Source organism: Mustela nivalis (genome assembly GCF_964662115.1).
Source record: "Mustela nivalis genome assembly, chromosome: 2".
Taxonomy (NCBI): domain Eukaryota; kingdom Metazoa; phylum Chordata; class Mammalia; order Carnivora; family Mustelidae; genus Mustela; species Mustela nivalis.
Genome location: NC_139021.1, coordinates 112,943,766 through 112,970,142, shown reverse-complemented (window position 1 = coordinate 112,970,142; position 26,377 = coordinate 112,943,766). Strand labels below are relative to the sequence as shown.

Below are 26,377 nucleotides of genomic sequence, written 5' to 3'. Positions count from 1 at the left end.
CTCCCCTCTGAGCAAGGAGCCTGACTTGAGATTTCATCCCAGGACTCTGGCATAGTGACCTGAGCTGAAGGCAAATGCGCAACTACCTGAGCCGCCCAGGTGTCCAGTGTGTTGGCTATTCTAGATCTTTTGTGTTTCTGTGTAAACTTCAGAATCTTCTTGTCAATATCTGCAAGATAACTGGGAGGTTTTATTTGGATTTCATTGAATTTATAGATTAAGTTGGAAAGAATTGACGTTTTTGCCATATTGATTCTTGCTACCGATGAATACCAACTCTCTCCATTTATTTAGATCTTTGATTTCTTCCATCAGGTTTGTCTTCCTGTATATATGTATTGTGTCAGATTTTATACTTGAGTACCCCTTTCTAGGGGTGTATTGTAAATGGTATTTTTTTCATTTGAAAATATGGAATTCACTTCTTTATTCAGATATAGGAAAATAGTTGACTTTTTTATATTGACCTTGTATCCTATGATGTTTTGGTATTTCCTCATTACTTCCAATAGTTTTTTTTTTCTTTTTATAAGTTACTTGAGATTTTCTACATAGACAATAATAATGACTTCAGATCGAGTTTTTTTTTTACTTTTCAGTGATACACCCTCGTTGTCTCATGCCCTCTTTCCACCCACCTTCTCTCTAGCAATCACCAGTTTGTTCTCTATATTCATGAGTCTCTTATTTTGTCTCTTTTATGCTTTGTTTTGTTTCTTAAATTTCACATATGATTGAAATTATAGGATATTTGCCTTTCTTTGACTTATTTCATTTAGTTTTATGCCCTCTAGATTTATCCATGTTGTTGCAAATGTTACGAATTCATTCTTTTCTCTGGCCAAGTACTATTCTATTAGAGATCTGTCTGTCTATCTATCTATCTATCTATCGATATCTATATATACGTCACGTCTTTTTTATCCATTCATCTATTGACGGGCTCTTCCATATCTTGGCTTACTGTAAATAGTGCTGCACTGTAAACGTATCTTTTCAAATGTTTTCCTTTTCTTTGAGCAAATACCCAGTAATGGAATTACTGGAACATATGACATATGAACATATGACATATGACAGTTCTATTTTTAATTTTTTTTTTTAAAGATTTTATTTATTTATTTGACAGAGAGAAATTACAAGTACACTGAGAGGCAGGCAGAGAGAGAGAGAAGGAAGCAGGCTCCCTGCTGAGCAGAGAGCCCGATGCGGGACTTGATCCCAGGACCCTGAGATCATGACCTGAGCCGAAGGCAGCGGCTTAACCCACTGAGCCACCCAGGCGCCCCTATTTTTAATTTTTTGAGGAACCTCCCATTGTTTTCCATAATGGCTGCACCAGTTTTCATCCCCACCATCAGTACACAAGGTTCCTTTTTCTTCACATTATCACCAACTCTTATTCTTTCTTGTTCTTTTTCTGCAGGCAGAGTCCCAGGCTGGCAGGAGGAGTGGGCGTGGTCGCTGGGGCAGCCCTCCAAAATGGGTCAGGTGACCTTTCAAACTCTGGGGAGGTGAAGGGTTCCTCACATCACAGCAGCACGTGGGCCATACCGTAGGCGGGTTTTTCTGGACCCTTCAGACAACCTGTGCAAGACGTGAGGATGAGTGAAATGCGCTGCCTGGAATGGTGGTTGTGTTGGCTTCTGGGGCTTCCGTTCTGAGGGGATATTCAGGCCGGTGGGGTGGGGGCTAAGGGGCAGGTTATTTGGGGCCGATGTGCCTTGCTTCTGAGGCGAACCTGTGTTTGAGCAGGAGGGTGGGGGCTGTAGTTCGATCTGGCACCTGGGCCCACGTTGGTTACCACGGTGGTTGGGTTGAGGGGAGCACAGGGCCGGCCGGCTGGAGTCTGTGACCCTTCAACTGCCTTCTGACGGCCTGCACCCAGGGCCCGGGGTACCTGGGGCAGAGCCAGAGTACCAGGGCCCAGGCAGATGCTCATAGGAAAGGACTGGAGCCAGGGAGGGAGGGAGGCAGGCAGGCCCAGGCAGCCACGGCAGCCAGCCAGGTCGCCGGGGTGCCCAAGCCTAGCTCTATGCTCTGTGCTTTATTGGAGGGTTGACGTTTATCAGGGCAAAATGCGCACAGTGTGAAGCCTGCCTTAGCCACGACCCTATAGTGGAAGGGTGTTGGGGAAGGGGAAGGTAGTTGTTGTTGTTGGGTTGTTTGTTTTGTTTTGTTTTGTTTTTTGGTTTTTTTCTTTTCCTGTGTTGAGTTCTGGCAGCCAAATCTCTAAGCATGTATTAGGGGAAGGTCTTCCATCAGCAATGCTAAGACTTTGACAGATGGCAGGGCCCTGTGATTTTGGCCTTTTTGAGCCTGCACTCCCTGCTGGGAGGGAGGGGCCTGCTTTCCGTTATGGGTGACTCTGTGTCTCCCCATGTGTGGGTCCTGAGACCTCGACTGAATGCTCTCCTTGTTTTTACAGGTGGTTCTTCGAGGCTCAGGGGACGTGGCCTCCTGGGCAGCATCCAAAGCGTCTGGCCTCTGTCTCTTCAGTGCAGATGGAAGTGCAGCACGTCCAGGAGTGTGATCGCTGCCATCTCCCTGGTGCACGTGCATCGCAGTGGTAAGTTGTCTTGGTTCTGAATCTCCCCCCTGGGTTGAAGTTCAGGCCTTGACCTGGGTGTCTTTCTTGCCGGCTTCATCTCTCTTCCAGAGGAAATGATAGCCTCTTCTTGTTGATTAACTTGGAGATGTACCCTTAACCAGAATGTCTAGAGTTGGCTGTGGGGGAAATTTACTTCTGGGCACATGTGGAGAAGGCTCTGCAAGTCCCTGCCCCACACAAAACCTCTGAACTCCATGTTTCCCCTGGTAGCAGAGTCCCGAGTTATTGCAGCCTGACTTAGTAAGACACACGACTGACTTAATAAAAAATAAATTCTTTTATATAAAATAAAACTTAATAAATAAACATTCTCTCGACCATCGACGTTCTGCCCACACTTGCTTTATTGGGCCATTCATCTAGAGCCACGAATCCCGGGCATCTTTACGAATGGATGTCTGAGTGGACTTCGGCACACGTTCTCTCTCTCTCTCTCTCTCTCTCCTGTTTCTTTTTGGTGGGGGTGTGGGAGTTGCAGAGGATGAGAGGGACCCTTCAGCAGGCTCCCCATGCCTTCCAGAGCCTGACTCCAGGCTCAGTCCCATAACCCTGACATCATAACCTGAACCAAAGCCAAACATTGGTCCCTAAACTGAAGGAACCTCTCAGGCATTCCTGGACAGGCTTTGTCTTTATGGAAGGGAGTGTAAGAACCCCCTCCTGTTCTAAAATCTTCCGAATCGGGGAGTATTTCCATGTCTGCAGTGGTCGTACACCCTCTCAGGCCCAGAGATACGTAGCTGACTTGGTGGTGGAGAAAAGCCCTGGGCTCCCATGTTCTCATAGACGGGGAGGAAGCCCTCACTGCCTGATGCTGAACTGTCGAGGTTTTTGTGCCCTGGTCCACACAGGTCTTCCAAAGAACACCTTTGTATGAGATGAAATTAATTTGCAAGCCCCCAGGTGGTGCAGTTGGGTAAGCATCTGCCCTTGGCTGAGGTCAGGATCCCTGGATCCTGGGGGATCAAGCCCTGTATTGGGCACCCTTCTCCGTCTTCCTCGCTGCCCGACCCCGACTGTTCTTGCTCCCTGCTAGCTCTGTCACTCTCTGATAAGTGAAGGAAATAGAGATATTTCTAAGCGTGTAATTAATTTGTAAATCCTTTGCACTTTGTGAGGACAATATTAGTAGACTGAAGGACGTGAGAGGTAGATCACAAACCATGTGTTTGTTGAATCTTGTGGCCATTCATCCTTGCGATCTACCTACATGGTTAGGTTCATGTTTTCGTGAACATCCATTGATCACCTTGTGTTCTGAGATTCCGAGCTCACCCTCGACTTGATGTTCTCATGGATCCCGGGCAGCGTTACTTCCTGTGACCCCACTTGCTAGCAAGAGACAGTACCTGTGTCAGTTGTGAGAGGTCGTAAAGGAAACGTCCCCCGTTCTTACTTGGCACAGTGTGCAGTGTTGTGAGACCCGCCTGTTCGGTGAGACTGGCCTTTATGCAAGTACTGCTGGATTGGAGCAGATGTGCTTGATTTCTGGCTATTGGTTACTGGAATAGCGCATTCCGCATCCCTCAGAACGGGGCCCTGCTGTATGTGTTTGCAGTGTCTGAGTTTGTATCTCAGTGTCACCCCGAGGAATTCCTTGGGAGGTAGTTGCCCAGTGATTCTCTGATGGGAGTGTCCGGGGAAGAATTTCCCCTCGTTGTGTTGGGATCAGTGATTCCTCGGTGTAAGGGTGTCATTGCTGGCTAGGGAAGAAGGGATAGCTGAGCCCGTTCCTTTGCTCATCAGACCGGGAGGATTTTCCTGTGTGCGAATCCTCCCAGGTCCTTCCTGGGTTGGCTCCGTGAGGAATGGGATTCCCATATGGGATGTCCTTGGCATTCAGCCACAGTGATGATGCAGGGGGTCCCAGGGGTGCCTGCACCTTCGCTCCCGTGTGAGGGATGAAGTACAGTCTGAGATGGTAGCGGGAGCCTCAGGCCTGAGCCCCACCTGAAGCTTCTCCCACCAGGATACCGCGCCAGTGGCTCTCCCTATGTGAGTTCTCTGGTGTTGGGAAAGGGCCCACTTCTGGCTGAATGCTCTGCCTCAGTGACGGGAGACAAGGGGTTTGTACTGTGTGATTTCTGTGGCGGTGAGCAAGGTGGGCACTCTGGGTACAGGCGGGGCCCCATAATGACAGACACAGATTTCGCTGCTCTGAGTTGTCTGGTGTCCCCAAATGTGAGACCTGTATCAAATGGCTCTTCCACGTTGACCGCATTTGTCGGGGTTGCCGCCGGTGTGGATCCTCAGATGCTGGCTAAGGGTGTGGCTGGCCTAAATGCTTTCCCCTGAAGATGGCATTCAACCGGTCTCTGTCTGTGGGAACGTGCCCATGGCCCGAAGGGATGCCTGTTGCTGCGAGCTCTTGTGCGGCCATCCCAGCACATGGCTTCTACCCCGTGTGAGGTCCTGGACATGAAGAAGAGCAGAGCTCTCTGAAGGAAGGGTCTCCCACCTTCGTTCCATCCCCGAGGTGCGTCTCCGGTGGTCTTACTGTGTACAGAGGTGAGCACTGCCCTGGGGTGGTTCCCCCTATGTGTGTCATGTTTCCGTTCCTCAGAAGGGTGAGTTCTCTCGTGTCTCCCGAGGTTAGTGCCCCGACTAAGGGCTCTCCCACACTGGGGAGACGGGTGTGCTGCGATCCAGGATGAACGAGCTCTGATTTCCCTGGCACCAGGGACACATGGCTGAAGGCTCTTCCACATTATCAGCAAATACAAGGCTTGTCTTCCCAGGACACAGCACACCCGGAGTGAGGTGAGGTGCGTGAGACATCTCCGTGCTGTGCCCCAGCATTGCCCGTGTTCCTGTGCAGTGTGAACCCTCTGCTAATGGCCAGAGCACGAGGGGCTGTGGCAGGATCGCTCCCTCACGTTCCTCCCTTCCTGACTCAAGGAACGCATTCCAGCCCCTCCCTGCAGGAATGGTCGCTGCGTCTACCCCTGCAAGCCACTTGTAGTCGGGTGCCTTGTTCCTTTCCGGAATTCAGATAGATCTTTCTACATGGTAGCCTCACCCCCACGTCAACTGCTGATTAAATTTTTGAAGTTTCCGTTTCAAAGACTATATACCCGTGAGTCGTGCTGAAGCCAGTTGACTTTTCCAGTCACTCGGGCGGCGGCTTGACTCGAGGCCCATTTCAGCCGAGAAATGTAACTCTTCAGGTCTCTGGTGGGACAGCCCGTATGCTCAGGGTCTTGGATGACAGGGGATTGTGGGGAATGCTTAGCGTAGCCCATGTCCAGCTCTAGTGTGGAAGGCCAGGGTTCATGACCCTGAAGCTTCCCATTAACTTGCAGAGAAGCCGACCTTTGAGCTGCCCCCGTGTGGGTCTCCCTTCATCCTTTATAATAGGGAACAAATTGCCTTGAGCTCCTGGGTCTTGTACACAAAGAGTGAGTCCCGGAACACTAGGTGAAAAAGTACTGAAGTGCTGTGTGGGTACTAACAGAACAGAAGGAGAAAAGGAAAGAGGGGGAGGGAGGAAGGAATACAAAGAACGAAAAGATCATGTAGGGAAGGAAGGAAAGGAGGGAGGGAGGGCGGGCCGCTTGAAAAAGGAAGAAGAGAAACTGGTAGAGAGGCATTAGGGGAAAGAAGAATTTTGAAAATTGTGAGACAAACATCTGAGACTTAAGATTTGAGCTTGAGGACAAAGGAAAGGAATGGAGTCCTCTACTTAGGAGCAGAAACCGGTTGTAGCGTGTTGGTGATGAGAAACTATGGACCAGATAAACCTGCGAGACAAAGAAAGTGAGGATGGGAGGCTGGGGAGTTTCAGAAGGGCAACGTCCGCCACGTCGAGGACCGAAAGAGGGGCCATGTGAGGGTTTGAGTGCAAGAATCACAGAAGGGTCCAGTCCTCGGAGGACACAGAATGTGCAGTGGGTGAGGTGGATGGAGTCGGAAGAGTTGACAGAAATGGGCCCGTATTGCAGGGTTGTTTCCACAGGAGCCCTACAGGAGACAGGACTGATGTAGGAAAGAGGTTAGCATTCAAGGCCGATGGTCAAGAAAGAAGTCTTGAGACGGCTCTGCTGGCAGGAGGTGCTTTTTATTAAGGCACAGGGGTACGACCCTTGGGTAGAAAGGGCTGCTTGCTGGGGTCGTGACAGGAGGCTGACTTTCTGGGATGGCATTGGAGGAGGTCAAGCAAAAGGGAGGTTTTGCAAGAATGTGGCAGGAGGGCAGAGGACACCGAGGATACAGTTGGCTTTGCTCTTGTGAAGGGAAGGTGGTTTTTCCTGCTAGGAAGGCATGAGTTGAAAGATGGTGCGGAGCTTCCTGGAGGAATGTTACATTCCTCCTCTCACAGGTCCATCCCAGGGACTGCACGTTTGAAAAGAAACTCTGTCCTACGGACATTTCCTTCGGCCTCAGCCTCCCTCAGTGTCGTGGAGGGGAGGGAGATGTCAGGGCTTCGGGAAACGGAGATCCGGGGCTCTGGCAGGTCGCTAGGCTCTCGTTAAGCAGGCCTCTTCCTACAGAATCACGAGGACTTTTACAAACCGAGGGAGACTCCGGTCTTGCCGGGTTTTGATCGCCATCTGTGGAGAATCTGTTTTTTCCTTTCCTCAGCTTGAGGGCAGTCAGAGCGCCTGAGGGATGTCCCCCGTATCACAGGTTGGGGGGCGGTGTGGCGTGCCAGCTCCTGCTTGGCGCTCAGCTAGCCTTCCCCTCCCTCCTCGTGTGCCCCTGACCAGTGCGGAGCCTTGCGTGGTTAAGGTTGTTGAAGGAGGACGGTCTCATCTTCTGTAGCTTCTTCCTGCTGAATAGGGGCGTAGAGCTGTTCCTCCGCGTGGGTCGTTCCTGGTCAGGTGGCAGAGGCCCAGCTGGGGGAGGCCTCTGCTGTCTGAGTTGTAAAAGGAAGAGGCCGCTGAGTGCAGGGGAGAGCCTCTCCTCCCTAAACCTCTTGCTGCTGCCAAACACACAGGCTGAGCGGGGCCCGTTTTGTGGGGCTGCTGCCAGTGTTGAGCCCAGCATTGGTCACGGTCCTGTGCGTCGAAGCGACGGGGGCGGTTCGGGTGCGGCACCCTCGGGGAATCCAGCAGGGGTAGGGCTGCTGCCCCTCGAGTCGATCCCAGGGTGGTCAAGGGGCCCTGGCAGTGCCGCTTTGTCCTGCATGTGTCATGCCCTGCAGGGTTGTCGGGGACTGCAGGGGACAGCGGGAGGAGGAGCAGCCCCTGCAGCAGACAGGGGAGACAACGGGAAGGCTGCTGTCCCGCCCAGTCCCAGGGATAGCCCACTCTCCCCACACAATGGACTGTTGTGGGCCCAGGTGGTTGCCTCGTGTTCCAAGTGTCCGTCATCGGCAGGGCCCGGGCAGCCAACTCTGGGTGTGGCGGCCGACTCAGAGGGTCCTCTCGTCTCGTCCTCGGGGCTCCAGTGCCGTCCTCTGGTGGGCTGCCCAGAAGTCTTCTCTTTGGCCTACGGAGGTCAGGCGTAAGAGAGCCGTTCCTGCAGGCGTGTTTCCCTGTACGTTCACGCCGAATCCTCCTCCGGGCCCAAATCGGAGCAGCAAGTGAGGCCCCATAGCCCGCCTCGCTTCCTTTGTCGGAGCACCCCAGGAGCCTCTGGTGCCTTGGGGTGGTAGGCACACTGTCCTTTGGTGCAGCTGTGGAGACAAGGGTAGAGTGGTGTGAGATAGCGAGTGGCGTGTGGCCTGGGCCTTACCAGAGGCCTGTGGGGTTTTGCGGGACGTGTCTTCTGAGGTGTTGAGGTAGAGGTTTCCCTGCAAGACCCATGCATGACCTGAAGAAAGGGGAATTTCCCGTGGGCCCCCTGGAGCTGAATGAAGGCTACACTGCCAGGGTCCCTCAGGCCCCTTCCCTGAGCGTCCTCCTCCATGACGGCGGGGTCCTCCTCCTGCTGGGCTGTCCCTTCCCCAGCCTCTCTGAGAGCCCTGGACGTGCCCTTCTCTGTGGGGGGAGCCTTTGCCCACATGAGTGTTGCAGGTGGCGTGGCAGAGACGACATGCTCCCGACCACCATGGGAAGTGAGTTCACACAGTCCACGGGCTGTGGGCAGGTGTTGGGCAAGGTGGGAGTAGGCAGGGTGGCCTTTCCCTGGTGGGTCTCCCCTGCCGACTGAGGGATCGAGGTGAGTCTCTAGAGTATGAAACTCACAAAGCAAAGTGTGCCATGAGGGGACCCACTACCTCCCACGAGGCATCTTGGAGGCTCGGGGGACTGGAGGTGTTGGTTAGATCCTATGGGAGTCGCTGGTGGACATGACTCAGCTGGAGACCGGGCCTGACTCCCCGCCCACAGGGATGCAGCGCTGGGAGGGGTGAGCTGTCCTGCTCCTGTGAGCCCGGGGGCCTGTCTTGTTTGCTCATTTCTCACGTGCCTGAAGTGGGAGATGTGGCCACCTCACCACTGTCTCTTCGTGACTAGTGTCGTCCGGGAGCAAGCCGTCTGCTGGCTTTTGCAGGGTGGGAGGGCAAGGTTTGGGTCGTGCAGAGGGAGGGGCTCAATGGGGGGTATGGAGCCCTTTGCCAGAAGGTCACTGTGCCTAGGCTGCCTGGGGTCCAGTCCCTCCAGGTAGCCAGGGCCCTTCCTCCAAGATCAGCAGCTCCTGGACGACAGCGCCCAACCACCACAGGGAGTTGCAGGGATCAGGTGGAGGTTCCCCGTGGGATGTTCTCAGGACTTCCTAGTGCCTGCAGGGACTGGGATCTTCCTCTCCTCTCCTCTTTGTGGTCAGAGGCTAGGGCAGCACCCCAGGTTTTGTGCTGTTTGCTGAGGTACCCACAACAGGGACGGGGCAATGATAGAAAAGGTGTATCCATGTTCACCGGCCCCTTTTCCTGCCCGACTCACCCCGTTCCCGAGTCCTCCTCTTCTTCTGCTTCCCTTGTCGTTTGCGCCAAGTCCACTGAAGGAAAGTTTCTTGAGAGCTAAGAGCAAGAGCAGAAGTGGGCATGAGCACAGACTCCCCGGCATCAGAGAACCAAGTGGGGACACCCAGGCCCAGCCTCCCTTCCCGAGGCCCCTCCAGCCGGGTGAGCCGTGCCCTGCCGATTCCCAGCCCTCCTCCCTGCTCTGCTGTCCGGGGCTGCTTCCCAGAGTCCGCGGTGAGGGGTCAGGGTGATGGTAGGAAAGGGGTGAGGAGAGCTTCCCAGGGATTTCATGCAGCAGTTCCCATGCAGAGCCCGAGTGCCTGCCAGAGACGAGGGCCTCCGGGGTTGGCGTCGTCAAAGCAGGGAAAGGGGAAGAGCTGGGCGGAGGCACTTAGGGACAGAGGAGAGAGGAAGCCCAAGAGATGGAGGTGGAAGTGAATTACAGGCGCAGGGTGGCTTCTTCCATCGGAATCGTCTTCTGTGGAATCCTTCGGGTTTGGGAGCAGCAAGGGTGCTGGGGTTGGCCCTGAGAGAGAACAAAGGGGAGTTAGTGCAGGTGACGACCCACGGCCTGCTGCTCTGGGGATGCTGGGCTCTGCCCTCAGTGGGGTGCGTCCCTAGCTCCGAGTCCTCCCTGGCCTTGGTCGTTTGATCTCCGCAGGGTACAGGGGGGTCTCTGGTTGCCCACCTGCTCTTCCCACCTCCGATTCTCTCCAAGACCCGGAAGCCTGGCTGTGTGATCCTTTCCCCCCTGGAGGCTGTCACTGTCCCTAAGACTGCCTCTGCGGGACTTTGTCTTCCTCTGTCCTTGTTCTTGTCCTTCCCTGCTCTCCTTTGTCGTCCTCCTCCTCCTCCTCCTCCATCTCCTCCCCTAGAGATGCTCCATGTCCTTCCCCCTGCCAAGCTCCACCAGTCCTATTGTTGTCCAGGAGGGGGCCACCAAGGAAAGAGAGGAGATATCCTGGGTCCCCTGGAATCAATCCCCCGATCCGTCTGTGCTGGGAGCAGCTGTCATGGGTCTGGGATTGCTGGGGAAGTGCCGGGAGAGATGACCCACCACGTCCCCACAGCCCATGTCTGCCCAGGGCCTGGGATGACCTTCCCAGGGACGTGGTTCAGGGAACGCAACACCCTCTGTTTCCCTAAGTGTTACAGAGGTTGAATGGAGACAGGAGCATGGGAAATTGTGCAGGCGCCCTCAGCTGTTCAGGGCTGGAAAACGTCCAGCGGTGTGGTTACTGAAACACAGGATTCCTGCCAGTGCTCCTGCTGAGGCTTGCCAGGAATGGACGGGGTCGGGTTGTGTGTAGGGCCCTGGGCAGGCCTGAGGAATGTTTGCTGTTTGGGCATGCCTAGGGAGTGGGGAGCATGGCCAGGGCTGTGGGCCAGCGAGGTGGGTTTGTGAGAGGAACCATGACTCCCTGGCCCTGCTCCCAGGAGGCTCTGTGCTATGCTTCGACGCCAGCTAGTGAGAGGTAGAGTGGACCCGGGGCAGCAAGTGTGTGAAGCAGGTCCAGCAGCCCCTTCACACAGGCCCGGGGGACCGTGGCCCATGACAGGGGTTCTCCAAGGCAGCTGCATGGGGCCATCCCACCCTTGGGAACACGTCCCCAGGTCAGACTCGGCTGGGGTGTGAAGGCTGGCAGAAGCTCCGATTTACGGGAGCCTGTGTAGTGAACCCAGGGGAAGTACGCTTTCCCTTCTGCAGCTCTGGGCATCCCCTTGAAGTACAGCAGCTTGGAGAGAACCAGGATGGTTTGGTAGTGGAGGTTATGAGGGAGAGAATTTAGACCTGTCTTATACCTCCTGGCTCAGACCAGAACGGAGTGTCGCGTAGTGTCTCTTGCCCAGGAGAGTGCGGTTGGGGCCGCCAAGTCCTGAGCATGACTAGGTCTGGGCCCGTGCCAAGAATGATGCAGAATCTCATGTGCACCATTCCTGAGAGGCCATGAGCAAAGAGGCCAAGCTTTGACGTGTTGCAGTGGCCAAGGGAGGCATGAGCAGCTTTGATGGGAAAGATCCTTCAAGGAGCCACGCAAGGAGTCGAGTGGTGATGACAAACCCAGCCTACACTAAAGGCCCATGGACACCTCGTCTGTTCTTTTCATCCTGAGAACGTGACATGAGCAAATCATGCCTGTACCAGAGCATCGCTTTCCTTTCAAAAAGGTGGTTTTTGACCCATCTTCTTCCTTCTCCAGAGCGGCAGGGGCAACCCCATGTTCCCGGGAGCCCTGTCCCAGTGTTCCCCTCCTCGGTACCATTCCCTACCTGAAGAGATTTCGTCCTCACTGAAGATGTAGTCCTCGATGCTCTCTATCAGTAGATCTGCAAGAACTGAAAGAGGAGCAATGCCGTTAGGAGAGAAACCGCCTCACCCCTTCATCCCAGGTGCGTTGAGATGTCTCTGGGCCGTGCAGCATCTGCCTGACCTTTCTGCAGTGCTCTCAGAGGTTCACAGGGCTGGCGGAGCCGGAGCCCTTGGAGGAGACAGGGATTGGAGTTTCATGCCTTCTAATGAGACCAGGACGCTGCAGCAGTCACCTCAGTGTCAGTTCTGCATGCCCATGACCGCTGTCCCCTCCCAGCGCAACCATCAGAAACTCCAGTCGTTATGGGACTCTTGACGTGTGGCTAGTGGGAGTGAGCAACTGGACATTTTTGTTCCCTTGATGATTTCCGTGTACTGCGCTGAGATAATAAATGACTGTGTATGATGGATGCTAGACAGACTCTTTCCTGGATCACTCAGCACTAGACACAAACCAGGAGCGAGAGAGGAGGCCTGCTCTCCTGTGTATTGCTCGGGCATCGTTGGCTGGCTTGACAGGGATGTTGATCAAGGGAAGACGTTCCTGGGCTCACACACACCCACCAGGTGCTGCTGGAGGTCTTTGGACCCGAAGAGATTAAGGTGAAGCCCCAGTTCCTAGAATAAATGGGGAGCGGATTCCGTGCAGCACTGATCTAAAGCATACAATGTGATGCTCTCGGGACAGAAGAGCTGCTAGAATAGATAAGGGAACCATAAAGGAACACAGCGAACCACGACGTTTCTGAATATGAAGAAGTCGGTGGTGGGTCTCTAGAAGCTGACCTTCCAATACCTTGGATGATTCCCCCGAGCCAACAGGAGGGTGCTGGCATACAAATAGGCAGGGACACCTGGGAGCGGAAGAGAAATGCCCAAGGAAATGCGCTCATGTTGGCATCACGATGCTTCCCAAGAGGACCGCCCAGGAAAAGCATCCTCTTCTGAAACAGTGAACAGAGTGAAAAGGCAGCCCACAGATTGGAGACACCCTTGGCAATCCTTATTTCAGAAAAGGTGTGTTCACTGACAAAAAGGAAGAAAAACAAAGAAAACCAACCAAACAAAAGAAGACCGGGATTTCACCAAATGAAAGAATCGAGAAAAAGACTGGAATAGTCTGTGCTGCAAAGGGAACGAATGACTCGGCCAGTCAGACAGACATCGTACGTAAAGATGCTCAACGTAAGGCATCATGAGGTCAATGCGAATCCAAAGGATGCTGAGCTGTGGCATTGTCAGGGTGGCGAGGACCCAAACCAGGAATTCAAACCCAGGACCCATGTTGGAAGGAGGCAGAAAATTAGAGACTTTGTATGCAATTCATGGAATGCAGACTGGTGCAACTACCCTGGAAAAGCCCGTTGAGTGTCCTCGGAGAGCAGCGAAATGTACTCCCGTGGATTCCGCGCATGCGAGTGAGAAAAAGAGATGTTGGAAAATCAGATTCTGTTCCAATACATGTTTCTCATGAGAGAAAGTCTTGTTGTCTGCCAAAGAACCCTGAAACCCTGATTTGGCTCTGTTTCCATTCCCAGGCACTGAACTCCCTTGAGTTGTCTCTTGGCCCAAACCTTCTGAATCTAACAAGGCCCTCTTGCATGGACAGATGGCCAGCGAAATGGGTGATGATTGTCCTGTCACCCCTGTTGAGGTTTGAGGTTCTCTTTGGCCACCTTGCGATGCACAGAGCACCCTTCGTTCCTGCATGGAGGGGGCCCAGGTGCCCCCAGTGATGCTCAGTCCTTGAAGACCACCTCATTCCCCCTTGGATAGGACACCTTTTGGACCCACCTCCAAGATCCCCAGCAAGGACCAGTGGTGGGTGTGGGATTTCCCTGGGAGAAGGCCACTTGCATTCTTAGACACAGTATCTGCAGGGAAATGGTAGATCTCCATGGAGAAACACGGAGTGAATTGGCCCCATCTGTTCCCTGGCCACTACCCCTTTGTGCGGGTCATCCCCAAACGGGCTGTTGTACGCGGCTGCCCCGGAAGCCACCTGCAGAAGGGAGGAAGTGTGTCCCCGCACTCAGTGTTTCCGATGAGGTTGGGAAGACGCATCGTGGGGCCTCTGATGCAGAGATGTGTGTGTGTGAGGGCAGTGTCAAGAGGGAGGTGCTGTGACCATTCTTGCCCGAGACCTAGCTTGGCGGGAGAGCACCATGGACACTGACTCAGTAACACGGATTGGAAAAGACACACTTGTGTCTTTGGGGCACAGTCTAGCCCTTTTTAGGTAGTGACAGGATTTGTTTTCTGGGGGAATTGATGTGTATTTGCAAGGAAAGAACACCTCTTTCAATTGTAGGTGTTGAAGAGTTTTCCCATGAATGGACGTTCATGACGTGACAGTGATGGGAAACATCCCTGAGATCGCCATTTTGAGGGGACCAGACACGTTCGAGAGCGCAGCATTCATCCACCTGACACACACACACACCAACCCTGCGAATCACAGCACATGGATTCCCATGGAAACAGACCTTGTGCCCAGCACCCGATCCTACAGCACCTAAGAGCAGTACGTTAGCTTCCAGGGCCAGGGTCACGAGGCCTCGGGTCTCGGTCTGGAACATGACCCTTAGTCTCGTTGCAACAGGATCTGGATTCTGGGTAGCTCTCAAGATGGAGCCTGCAAGGAGGCCCCACCTTGCCCATTGTCCAGGTTGCTCCAAAGCAATGAGTGACTCTAGAGGACAGCATACTTACCATGCTCCTTTTCCAGCAGGGCCACCTGTGATTTCAGAAAAGAAAACATGATGAACATCAAGTCCTGCCTGGTCCTGTGTGCACAGCTCTTTTGGTCTCTTGGTGATGGGCAGGGTCATGGGCAGTGATATGGAATCCACCTAGAGGTCGCATGCCCTGGGTCCATTAGGTGGCACGGCGGTGTTAGTAGCACCCGTGAAAAAGCTAAGGACCCTGTGGACTGTAACCGAACCTGCTGTTTCCTTCAGGGTCTTTGAAATGGGGTGTCCCTGGCTAAGAGTCGCTCCCTCAATAATCTCCCCACCAAGGACATTGTACATGCTGAGGTGTTCGGATCTGATTGCGAGTATCAGAGAAACAAGGGATGCTGTACCTCACCTGAAGGAGGCTAACTTACCACCTTGGTGAAAAATGGGACCTCTCCTTCTGTGCTGTCCACGTCAAGGTTATCAAACAGACTATCGAGGGGATCTAGGTGGATACACACAGAGAGTGTCGGGACCCCGATGGGACTCTTCGGGAATCGCTCGGGGAGCTTTGCTTGGCGTGCACGTGTGGACAAGTGTGTGGAAGTGGGGAGCTCATCAGTATGGACTGAGCTGCAGTGGGCCCTTCCTGGATGGAGGATGAAAGGTCTTGGAGAGGAGCAGGGATGTGAATAGAAACTCTGGCTCCTGTTGGAGCTACAGGGCCTAGGTTGGCTGTGAAATAGTCCATCTCCAAGGCACACCTACTGCCTGCCCCCAAACCTGCACCACCTAAGAGCAGCGCAGTAGTTTCTGGGGACAGGGCCATGAGGCCACGGGTCTTTCCCCAGAAAATCCCTTTCTGTTACTCCGACCCTTCCTCTCAGTCCCGCCGGACCTGGAATCAGGGTGGTTCTCGTGGTGGAGCCTGTGAGGAAGCCCCGACCTTTGCCCTTTTCCAGGTTGTTGCAAACAAGTGAGTGACTCTAGAGTACAGAATACTTACCGCCATCCTCTTCCAGCAGGGACACCTGTGATTTCAGAAAAGAAAACAGTATGAACATCAAATCAGGCTTTGTCCTGTTTGCATGGCTCTTTTGTTCCCTGGGGGATGGGAGGAAGCCCGATGCGGAAGTGTGCTAGAGGCCCGTGAGCCCCAATGTGTGACGAGAGCAAAATGAGTCATCCGCAGATGCACCCAGTCTTCCTAGAGGTCCCACATTCCAGGTCCCTCTGGACAAAATAGGTGGTAAGGAGGAATAGCTACTACCCGTACCAAAGCTCCCTGCCCTCCAGATGGTAGGTGATCATGCTGTGGTTGTCCCAGCCCCCCTGCAATGCCTTCGGGGTTAGGTCGCATTTGGTAACAGATTCTCTCTCAAACTTCTCCCTACCCTGTCAATAGTGCATGCTGAGGTTTTTTTTATGTGACCTTGATTTAAAAAGCCAGAAGAGTTTTGTGTCTCCCCCAAAGAAAGGCCAGCATACCACTCTGGTGTAAAACGGGGCGTCTTCCTCATTCTTTCCTGTTGAACGTTCACCCGCCTGTCCATCCAGCCAAGCTAGGGAGAGATCCACAGAATGGTCAGTCCACTGGTGGGGCTCGGCAGGAAGAGCTCAGGGAGTTTCGCATGGGTTGGGCGTGACCGGGAGTGTATGGCGTGGGTATGGACTGAGCAAGCTGCTGCTGCATCGAGAGAGGTCAGGGCAAGGAGCAGGAACGGAGGGAGAAATATTGACTCTGAACTCGAGCTACAGGGAGTGGAATCAGAGTGACCTCTTCAAGTAGAAAGGGTAAACACTAAGAGACATGTTCCCGTACTGACAGGCAAGTTCCTCCAACCAGCGACTGTGTCATGGTCATTGTCAAGACCGTTTCTTGGCTGCTCCCACCTACCTCTCGCCTCTTCTAGGAGATTGTATTTCTGCAGAAGGACACTGTGTGGCAGGGTTGCATTCAATGCAAGCACAAGTACCCTATAGGTTTCTATTTGTCCCTGAGTCATGCAGGGTCAGGAAAACCAAAGACCCAGGATTTTTACGTACTGACATCTGAGCATTCCAACAGAGTCCCCATCCGCAAAGTGCTGATTCTTCCCAGTCTTTCCTTTCCTGTGGCCTGTGGGTGTGTCCTTGGGAGTCCGGGGGACCCAGTTTCCCAGGACCCAGCTCCCCCAGTCAGGATCCGGCAAGTTCACAAGAGCGCGGAGGCCAGGCGAGAGAAGGGCACTCTCTAACCTGGTCATCTAGCATATTGTCAGGAAGTCGGATTGGGCCCCAAGCTAATGATGAAGCTTTCCTGGCCATTGCCATTTTCCAGTGAGCCTTCCCTCTATGTGCATTCAAGATGGGAGCGTTTTTGTAAGGCTGGTGGTGATGTTTGGGTCGACTAAAGTAGCTTCTGATTCCTTTGTGTTTTGACCCTGTCTGAGAAATGTCCCGAGCTAGGACAGATGTGGGCCCCTTTTCTCCCCATCCCTGTCTGAGGAAAGGGAATCCTGAGCAACCCTCCAGGTGGAGCTGTGGTCAGCGAGGAATGTGGTGTCCTAGCGGGGTGTGTGCAGCGGGGATGGAGGAGGTTTGGCTTTGAAACTTTGACCCGTGCCCTCAAGTCCATTCAGTGGGAGATGTCTTCTGGTGAAATGCACGCAGTCCACACACCCACATGCCCGGTCCCGTCGCTTCGACCCACGCGAAAGCGAGCCCCAACCCTTCGACGCACCAAGCACACCGCCCGAATGACCTACTGGTTTGCAGGGACTGTAGCACAGGGTCCTGGGTTTCTGCAGGACACTCCGTTTGTTCAGTCCGCCCCAGCCTCTGTTCCCGGGAGGAACTCAGAAGGGGGGAAGCTCTCCAGACCAAAGGAGGAGAGAAAACCCTACCTTGTTGAGTTAGATCTGTCCCCCTAAGGGGAGTGATGGGGGTATAAGCATATGGGGTGTATCCAGTCGCCGCCTCCTGCAGTTGGAGAAAGGGAAACCCAGTGAGGATCCCCGCACCCTGTGCACACCGTGTGCACACATCTCTGTGCCCTTGGTGTGTGTCGTAAGCAAGCTAGATGGGATGCGGTCATTGAGTCTATTTTCCAGAGGAGGAGGAAATGACCTCCCGAAAATGACCCCCTTGTCCTTGGCTCCAGCATGTTATGTCAAAATTCCCCCATCCATTTTTGTCAGCAACTCATTCCAAAGCCATTTCCCATAGACAGAACGACCTGGTGGAAAATGCTCACGACCATCCACTGCCTAAGCAATGGTGGTGCCCGTCTCAATCTGCTGTCCGTTAATGGTATAAACTCACGGCAGGCTCTCAGCACCAAGGACATGGTCTCTCCCCTCTGGCATGTCCATGCTCAGACACTTTCATGGAAAGAGAAATCAAACACTGGCTGTCCCTCAGAAGCACAAAATGACTTTAGCGAGGTGACTGAGCGGCTCAGACATAGAAGCTTCTGCCTTCAGCTCAGGACCTGATCCTAGGGTCCTGGGATGGAGGCCCACATTGGGCACCCTGCTCGAAAGGGGAGCCCACTTCTTCCTCTCCCTCTGCTACTCCCCCTGCTTGCGCTCTCGTGCACTCTCTGTCTGTTTATCTGTCTCTCTCTCCCCTTCTCTGTCTTTCTGTCTTTCAAATAAACAAAATCTTGAGGAACAATGAGTTTACCTGAGGGAGAGTCAGAGTTTCCTCCTCGGCCCTCAAAGTGGGTAGTAGCTCTTCCATCAGGTCATCGTGGAGAGCTAGGAGGATACAGAGGTACCATGAGGACACTGGTGAGGCTGCTCAGGAAGTTTGGATGGATGAGGACAGGAGGGGAGTGCGCGTGCGGGGGCGCCTAGGAGGTACGGGCCGCACTGCTGCCGGGCCTTGTCCTGGTGCAGAGGGGAAGGGACGGGAGAGGAGCAGGGAGGAAACGCGAAGAGGGTTCTTGTCTTTCTAGCTAAAGTGAGCCCGATCAAAGCCAAATAGCTAGTCCAGGACATGGGAAGCCTAACCTGGCTTCTGTGTGAAGACCGAGTCCCATAACCTCTCCTGACTGACGTGCCACTAAGGTGTCCCACGCTGCTGCTTTAGACATCAGCTCTGGGCCCAAGATCCCCACCTGCTGCGACTATATGCATCACGTCTGTGTAAGATCTTGCACAGCATAAAAAGCAGCCTTGCTTGCCGGGCTGCATTCAACCCTCAGGAAAGAAGCCTAGTAGTTTGCTTCACTCATCCTTTGTCTTCAGAAAATGCCATGTGCAACACTGGAGAGCACAGACATCGTAGCTTCCGTAAACAGCCGGCACTGTTGATGAGTGTGATGGATTCCTTCCACTGTTCTTGAGCTGTCCCGTGTGTGTGTGTGTGTGTGTGTGTGTGTGTGTGTGTGTGTGTGTTTCCCCTGAATACAGTGGCTGTCCGAACCCTCCCAGGTGTTCTGACCAGTGGGAAGTTGCTTACACAGAGCAGTCTGGGTGTGTGTGCTGATCGGCTGTAGGCCTGCTTTGCAGGAGATTTGCTCCGGGGATGTGGGTCCAAAGCTTCCACCCAAGCTTCACCTTGATTTCCTATTGGCCAGTGGTGCTTGAGTGTGTGCTTAGAGAATTTGAACCTTCCTGAGGCTTAGGGAAATCTTATCAAGTACAGTCAGTTCCCTCCGTGAAGCTTTTCTGCCATTGGTCGGTTGTGTGTACACACTGAGACCGGCTATGACCGATGTTGCCCTGTTCTGTCCTCCACGGGTCCACACGCTTTCCAGCCATGTGGGCTTGAGCACGAGTATGTGGCTTTTCTCTGTGCACTTGACTCCAGGGACCAGCCTGTAATCTTTAAGGTGGGCTTCTAAGCTTTCCCTGGCTTCTGTGTCCATGAAAGCCACTGTGTCATGTTGGGTCCTTTCGGGCACCATCATAGAATCTAGGTATTTGGCTGTGTGCAAAGATGCTGATGGCCCTTTGCTAGCTAGCACCCATGGTACAGCATGTCCCCCTGGCTGAGGGACTAACACAGGTGGGTAGGCCAGAGCAACTTTCAGATTGGAACCTGAGCTCCAATCTTGGCTTTCCAAGTAGGAGGTCAAGGGTTTGGACCCTTCATCTCCGCACCATGCCCATCCCAGGAAATCAGAGGGAAACAACCTCCAGGTATAGCTGTGGGGAGTAAGGGAAGGAGTATGTAAAGTGTGCCAGGGTGATGAGAGAGTTTTGGAAGGGGGACACTGTGATTGTGATGGAAGTGTGAGAAAGATCACCTGGGAAAGGCACACAATCGTGTTCACAAGCATAACGCATGGGGACACACACACACACACACCCACGCACACCCCCACGCACACAGGGCCTTCATCCCACGTGCACACAGATCACCCCTTCCCTATGTACGAGTTCTTCCAGGCCCTGTTTGACGTGGTGACCGTGCCTCAGCGGACAGTCTCGGTCAGTATCCCCCAACCCCCGTTCCTTGTTGGAACCCAGAATCAGGGGGCAGGCTTCTTTGTACTCTAGATTTCCTCCCAGAGCCCGATGGTCTTAAATACGTACAGCTGTCCTTGCTCCCAGCGTCTACCTGCGATTGGGAAAAAGGAAATAAAGTGAGGATCCCAGCATCCTGTCTTGTTGGGCCAGCTCTTTGGTTTGGGGAGGACTTCAGGCAGTTAATTGGATGAGGTCCCGTGGTTGAGTCCATGTCCACCCACCTGAGTTCAAGAGGACCATTTGAATGATGCTGGAGCATCATTCAATCTCCGAAGTCCATACTGATCAACAGACAGAACGTTCTCTTTCAAGGAGAAACCTTTTCTGCTGAAGAAGGTCTTTGATCCCATGGAGTTTGTAACTGAGGCTGTCCTGTGTCCTCACCCTTTTTGGGTCCACTGTGTGTAAGAGGTCAGACCCAGCATTCCTCCACGAGGGGAGACTGCTGCCCCCTTCCCCTGGGAGTTAAAGTGCCCGATGTTCACCAAACTCCACTGATGGAAGAAATCAAGGAAGCACCATTTGTGTCTCTGAGAAATCAGAGAGGCGAGCTTACCTCAGGGAGAGTTGGGGGACCTTCTTTTGTCCAGCTCCTAGGAAGGTCCTTGGACTGGCCCTCCACAGGGTCTAGGAGAACAGAGAGGAGCTGTCAGGACATTGGCTGCGCTACTCGGGAATGACTTGGGGAGTTAAGTCTGCTGGATGTGGATGCGGGGCCAGAGGGAATGGACGTGAAGGGTGACCAAGCAAGGCCTGACTTGCCAGTGGGCCAACAGTGGTGGACAAAGTGGTGGACGCAGTGCACAGTGGTGTACACAGAAACACAGAGGAGGGGAGCAGGATGGAAAAGGGAAATGGGGCCTTGGCTTTCTAACGGAGGGGATGTCATCAGTGGGAACTCTCAGCGTCTGTCTGGGAAACACTCAAGGCACCCTGTGTTTTAGGGCGCAGTCCCCTGAGCCCTCCTGCCCACTGTGAAGCCAAGCCAGCTTCTTCAGCTGGTCATGGGGCCTGTTCAGCTGTCTCCCCTGCACCCAGTCTGCTGTGTGACCCTATCGCTCCTCTATCGTGCCTTGGAGTAGTGGGTTTTTCGGTGATGGAATCTAAGTACTGGGGATGGGTTATATTTGTTAGTGCGTGTCCGTTCAGTGACACTGCAGACATCTGTGATGCTTTGCAGACTGCACTGCCATCTACGGGGAAAACGTTGCCATCCTATCTCATGGCACCTCTGTACCCGTGACGACATGACCAGACCTCCCCGTTTCCTCCCTCCACTGTCCCTTCCACTTTCTGGGTCTACGAATGTCCCTACTGGAGTGTCCTCAAAGCCTGGGATCATGTAATGTACCTCTTTCCTTGTGTGCTTGCTTTCAAAATGCATGTGGAGATTCCAGGTTCCATCTGTTTCGTAAAATATTGGAAACCTTAGTTTCTTCTTACGCCTGAATTGCACTCTATGATGTGTATGGATGACACTGAATGTGTTCTTTCCTCCCGTGATGGATTTGGGGGCAGTGCCTCTCTGGGGCTATTGGGAACCCAACTGTGTGAGACATTAGTGCACAGATTTCTGTCTGTTTCCAGAATGAGAAGACGTCACCGAATGCATTGGCCCATTTGTAGAACGGTAACCACGTGGAATGTACTGGGTACTTGAGTTCCCCAAATGTGGTGAGGTCGTTCTGTTCCTTTGAAGATACGTAGCACACCCATGTAAGATGTGGCTAATGGGCGGAAGTGAAGGGGGGACATCATGAAACCTCCTGTCGTATTCTGTTCCATTTTTCTGTTCAGCATTCCTGGCAAAAAACATAGTCTCTTCCTTCCTACACATCTAAGAACCATGTTTCCTCGGGAGACCTATAGGGATCCGTGTGTTCCAGAAAGACCTAAGATCCATCCCTTCAGCTAGTAGACACTTTTTTCCTGTGCCCCTTGGATCCAGTTGGAATGAGGATCTCGTGACTTGTGGACTTAAAAGGGGACGGACGGACGGCATAGAGGGAAATGGCTACCAGTGAAATCAGAGGACAATGTGTCTCAGCAGTTTTAAAAGCTTCGGTTATGTCTGTGCTACTGAATAACAGAATGCGTCTCTAATCAACGTAATGAGTCAATCCCCAAGGTACCTTCCTCGGGGTCCTCAATGGTGAAGACCTCGTTGTGGAGGGAGAACCGGACTCTCTTCTTGCTGTGGCATTGTGGAGGGGGCGGCGTGGGTGGGGGCGTCTCCACATCCTCCAGGAGACACTCCCCACAGATTTCTGGGAGACACACAGAAATAGAGAACAGTGTCGGCACCTTGTCATCAGGAGCCCACAGGGGGATTGGAAGTCCTTTCCTTCTAGTCCATCCGTCTCCTGCCCCTACTCGCCAGCTGCCCAGCAGGCATTCCTCCCTCCAGGTGGGACTTAGGAAGGGGTCACCATGTGCTGTGCTCTGAATTCCGCCCCCTCCCACACCCACAGGTTCCGTGGGCAACGGCTTGTATGGAGCAGAGACAGGACAGAAAAGCACGCAACAGAGCGCCGTGAGCACGCGTGATAGCCTCGGTCACATCCACTGAGCAGCCACACCTACCCGAGAGTGTTCCCCAGAACCCTCTGTGCCCTGTTTCCCTGCCCTCCGGCGTAGACGTTAGTGTGCCACCACGGTGTCCCAAGTGATTGAGTCCAAGGAGTGCCTGGGACCTAGGGGAGGACTGGATGCTTCCCAGCCGCTCGGCAGGTGTTGAGGAAGGGACCACCTAGGGACTCAGCTAGACAGCTGGCTGTGGGTGAAGCCACAGTGGAGGACAGTGGAGGGCCCTGAAATATAGGGTGCCGAAGGGTCCGTCCAGAGTTGCCACCCTGATGAAGGATGGATCTGGGACAGGAAAGTCGTCGTTTCCCTGTGGCCGGAGATCCCCGAACCCCTGACACCAACCCACGGCCCCTGCTAAAAGGTTCTGAAGCCCTGAACCAAGAGCTGCCCTCACAGTCTCAAATCCCTCTGTGCCACTGTGTCTGTAGGGGAGAGCGAGGGCCACGAGACCAGCTTCAGTCCTCACTCACCTCTGTGTTTGGGGCCCTGACATCAACTAAGTGGTGGTTTCTGCCCAGTGGGGCCCTAGTGAAGGACCAGGAACGGGTAGCTTGAGCCACGTTCCCTCACCTCTCTGCAAGGTCAGCCCAGTCGCCCAAGGCCGTCCTGAAGGCCAGTTGAAGCCCAGGCTCCTGGGGTTCTGCTTGGCTCCCAAGCTGATTCAAACTCCCAACAGTCGCATAGGACCTGGCTGAGAACTCGCTTGCCTTGAGCTCGCCAGTCCCGAGGAGCAGTCGATGGGTACAAACGGACATGTAGGTGGCCATGTGGGCTGGGAGTGGTTGGTTTCAGGAAGGAGACGGATGATGCTGAGTGGCCCGCTCTTGCCGTGCGGACTGCTCTGAGGAGGCTGGATGGAAGTGAGGCTACCCTGGCTGGCGTGAGTCCCTCCCTGCTCTCTCATTCTTCGCCAGCATCCCCTGTCTACTCTCAGGTCTCTTGATCCCCTCTGGAGACTGTAGGTTTAGCAGACAGTCTCCTGTCTCCCTCCCTAGGCCGGGCCTGGAGAACCCAGCCCAGCAGTACCTTTGAGAGCAGCAGACAGTCCACTGTGCAGCTGCCGTGTGTTCTGTTCACCCACCCGGTGGCACAGCCCGTTCCCGTGTACTCCCAGGCATCAAGCAGACGGCCCGGGAAACCCTGCACATCAACCCATGAGACCATCCCGCTATCCTCCAGTGTCTCTCCTTCTAAGAACAGCTGCATTTCGACCTCTGACCTTTCCTCTCCGATTTTGTCATGTCCATCGGGAAGAGGAGACCGGCAATTCGTTCCCCTCAAATGTGCCTGGGTCGCACCAAGATTCTCCTGATGCAGGGACAGCAGTGTGGCGTGTGACCTGTGTGTTGTCCCTGTAGGACTGTGTCCGAAATGGGCATTCAAAAAGAGTACGGTTTTCTGAACATCGAAGCGCTTTAAGGAAGGCAGCTTCCCCACGAAATCCCAATGAAATCACCCAGACAAACAAACAAACACAGGCATCCAACCGGGAGGGGGAATCAGAGGGTGGAGAGGAAAAGCCAAAGAGAAGAAGCCGATCTCTGTGAAAGGGAGACAGCCAGCTCCAGAGAAGAGAATTGAGAAAATCGATAGGCACCTACCTATACAACAGCAGTTAAGGTTCCCCATCGTGGGGACTGTTAGTCCTGTTCACCCAACCGCCAGGGGCTCGGCTCACAGAGTGACAGTTGAAATGGAACGTTGGATGCGTGTCATCAGGTCACCGTGGCGATGGCTCATGACAGAACTCTGAGGGTGTCATGGAGGGAAGGGGGTCAGGGAGGGGTCGATGGATGATGGGCAATTAAGGCACTTGTTGTGGTCAGCTCTGAGTGGTGGAGAGAAGTGATGAGTCCCTGAGTTGTGCTGCAGAATGCAATACTGCGCTGTACGTTAACTACCTGCATTTTTGGACATTAAAAAAAGGATACTCCTGAGGGCACCTAGGAGACTGAAATGTTCATTATCCTATCTGCTACTCTGGAAAACTCCTATTTATACGAGATTGTTTCACAAAGTCTCTCCAGGAGTTCTTGGGTGGCTCAGTGGGTTAAGTATTGGCCATCGGCTCAGGTCCTGCTCTTGGAGTCTGGGATCAATCCTAGCATCAGGCTCCCTGCTCATATGGCTCATATGTATGGACGAGAATGAGTTAGGAGTAGGTTAAATAAGTTTCTTAGGCATTAATGCTGCAATCAAGGTGTTGCTTGGGACTCCTTATCTAAGGCTTGGTTGGGTTCCCATCTGTACATATGTGGCAGAATTTATTTCTGGACAGCCGTAGGAGTCACAGTAGCTTGTTTCTTCTTTGAGGTCAGAAGAAGGGTGTCTGATATCTTACGTTCCTTAAAAGACTCACATGTGGGACGCCTGGGTGGCTCAGTTGGTTAAGTGTCTGCCTTTGGCTCAGGTCATAATCCTGGGGTCCTGAGATCAAGTCCCATGTTGGGCTCCTTGCCCCTCACCCTGCTCGTGTGCTCATGCGCTCTCTTTCTCTCTCTCTCTCTCTCAAATAAATAAATAAAATATTTAAGATAAATTAATAAAAGACTCACATGATTAGGTCAGGCCCACCCAAGTAAATCTTCCTTTTAGACCAAAGTCAACTGATTAAAGGATCTCATTTATACTTGCAAAATCTGTTTTGCCGTAGAATGTATCACAATCACAGGGACTTAAGTCTCTTCCATTTAAGAGGAGTTCATGTCACGTTGTTGGATCCATTGGAGGTCATCATCTTAGATTCTGCTTATATAATTAGCGTGAGTTTATCCATTCTGTTTTCCAAGGTAGTTTTGGTTATTCTTGGCCATTCAAGTTTCTATGTAAGTCTGAGAGTAAAGTTATCAGTTTCCATAAAAATATCTGCTAAGATTTTAATTCTGATTGTCTTGAATCTATAGGCCAATTTGTGGAGAAATGAGATATTTTTGTAATATTAAGTTGTCCAAGCCATGAATATAGTGTATTCATTTACTTAGCTATTCTTTGTTTTTTTTTTTCTCAATAATACCTTATACATTTCTGGAAAATAGTCTTGTTTTTCCTAGTAACCAATTTTTAGTGTATGACATGAACATTTATTAGCTGTTTGTTTTGATAACCTGGGAATGATATGTCTCTGTTTCTTCTTGCTGTATTTTCCACAGTGGTCATTTTATAAATGGGTGGTATAAAAGCTATGAACTGTATAAGACAGTCAGTTCAGTTATGGGAAGAAAATACTTGGGTATCTCCCTAGATTTATTGTAATCCATAAAGAGAAGAATGAAAAAATCTAGTATACAGTGAAATGGATATACACACTAATGTGCTGTAATTATGTAATACAATAAATATAGCTACATTGGCAATCGTTACAGTATATAAGCCTATCAGAGTTATACAATGTTACATGCCAAATATATTCATCTGAAAAAAGAAAAGTGACTTAGGAAAAATAACAATAATCGAATTTAATATATAAATTGACATTGTAAGTTTACTGTTTATAAAAAAGGGTTTCCTAAAAAAAAAAAGAAAGAAAAAAAGAAAGAAAAAGGTTTTCTACATGGAACAGTAACCAAACATTTGGACACCCCGTCCTACAGGAGTTATGTTCAGAATTATTAAATAGCATTTTCCCTGAAGACGACTGTAGCTCTTTATGTGAACATAGTCCCAGCAGTCCTTTCCTGTGTGTTCACTGACTCCTTTAACTACATTTTAAAAAGATTTTTATTCCTTTGACAGAGAGAGAGAACACATACACGCAGGGGGAGAGCACAAAGCAGACTCCCCACTGAGCAGGGAGCCTGACATGGGGCTCGATCCCAGGACCCTGAAATCATGACCGGAGCCAAAGGCAAACACTTAACCAACTGGTGCCCCTTAACTCCATATTTTAGA

General features: G+C 52.5%; 1 protein-coding gene, 1 long non-coding RNA gene and 1 pseudogene across 3 annotated transcripts in view; 1 reads left to right on the top strand and 2 right to left on the bottom strand.

Annotated features, from left to right (window-relative positions):
- The window catches only part of LOC309859837 (phosphatidylinositol 3,4,5-trisphosphate 3-phosphatase and dual-specificity protein phosphatase PTEN-like), a 119,492-nt pseudogene that overhangs the window by 7,532 nt on the left and 85,583 nt on the right, over window positions 1-26,377 (top strand). The window contains exons 2-3 of the transcript XR_014316668.1: window positions 1,427-1,486; window positions 2,429-2,569. The product of XR_014316668.1 is annotated as a phosphatidylinositol 3,4,5-trisphosphate 3-phosphatase and dual-specificity protein phosphatase PTEN-like (transcript). The remainder of the gene's footprint in view (window positions 1-1,426; window positions 1,487-2,428; window positions 2,570-26,377) is intronic.
- Window positions 14,874-16,480, bottom strand: LOC309856482. The gene is made up of 3 exons (XR_014307224.1): window positions 15,933-16,480; window positions 15,451-15,475; window positions 14,874-14,949 (listed from the first exon to the last, which is right to left on the bottom strand). It is a non-coding gene; the product is annotated as an uncharacterized lncRNA (long non-coding RNA).
- On the bottom strand, window positions 16,523-24,562 carry LOC309859858 (uncharacterized protein). Its single transcript, XM_082721074.1, has 6 exons — window positions 24,091-24,562; window positions 22,036-22,170; window positions 20,460-20,530; window positions 19,970-19,994; window positions 18,111-18,184; window positions 16,523-17,405 (listed from the first exon to the last, which is right to left on the bottom strand). The coding sequence occupies exons 1-6, from the start codon at window positions 24,116-24,118 to the stop codon at window positions 17,052-17,054; spliced, it is 687 nt and encodes a 228-aa protein (XP_082577200.1). The 5' UTR covers window positions 24,119-24,562; the 3' UTR covers window positions 16,523-17,051.

Coding starts and splice junctions, on each gene's coding strand:
- LOC309859858 (XM_082721074.1), bottom strand. CDS start 24,118: ATGGGGAACCTTAACTGCTGTTGTATAG. Junction 20,531..22,035: donor CATTGAGGACCCCGAGGAAG/GTACCTTGGGGA, acceptor CTGTTCTCCTAG/ACCCTGTGGAGGGCCAGTCC. Junction 19,995..20,459: donor GTCCCCCAACTCTCCCTGAG/GTAAGCTCGCCT, acceptor TCCCAATCGCAG/GTAGACGCTGGGAGCAAGGA.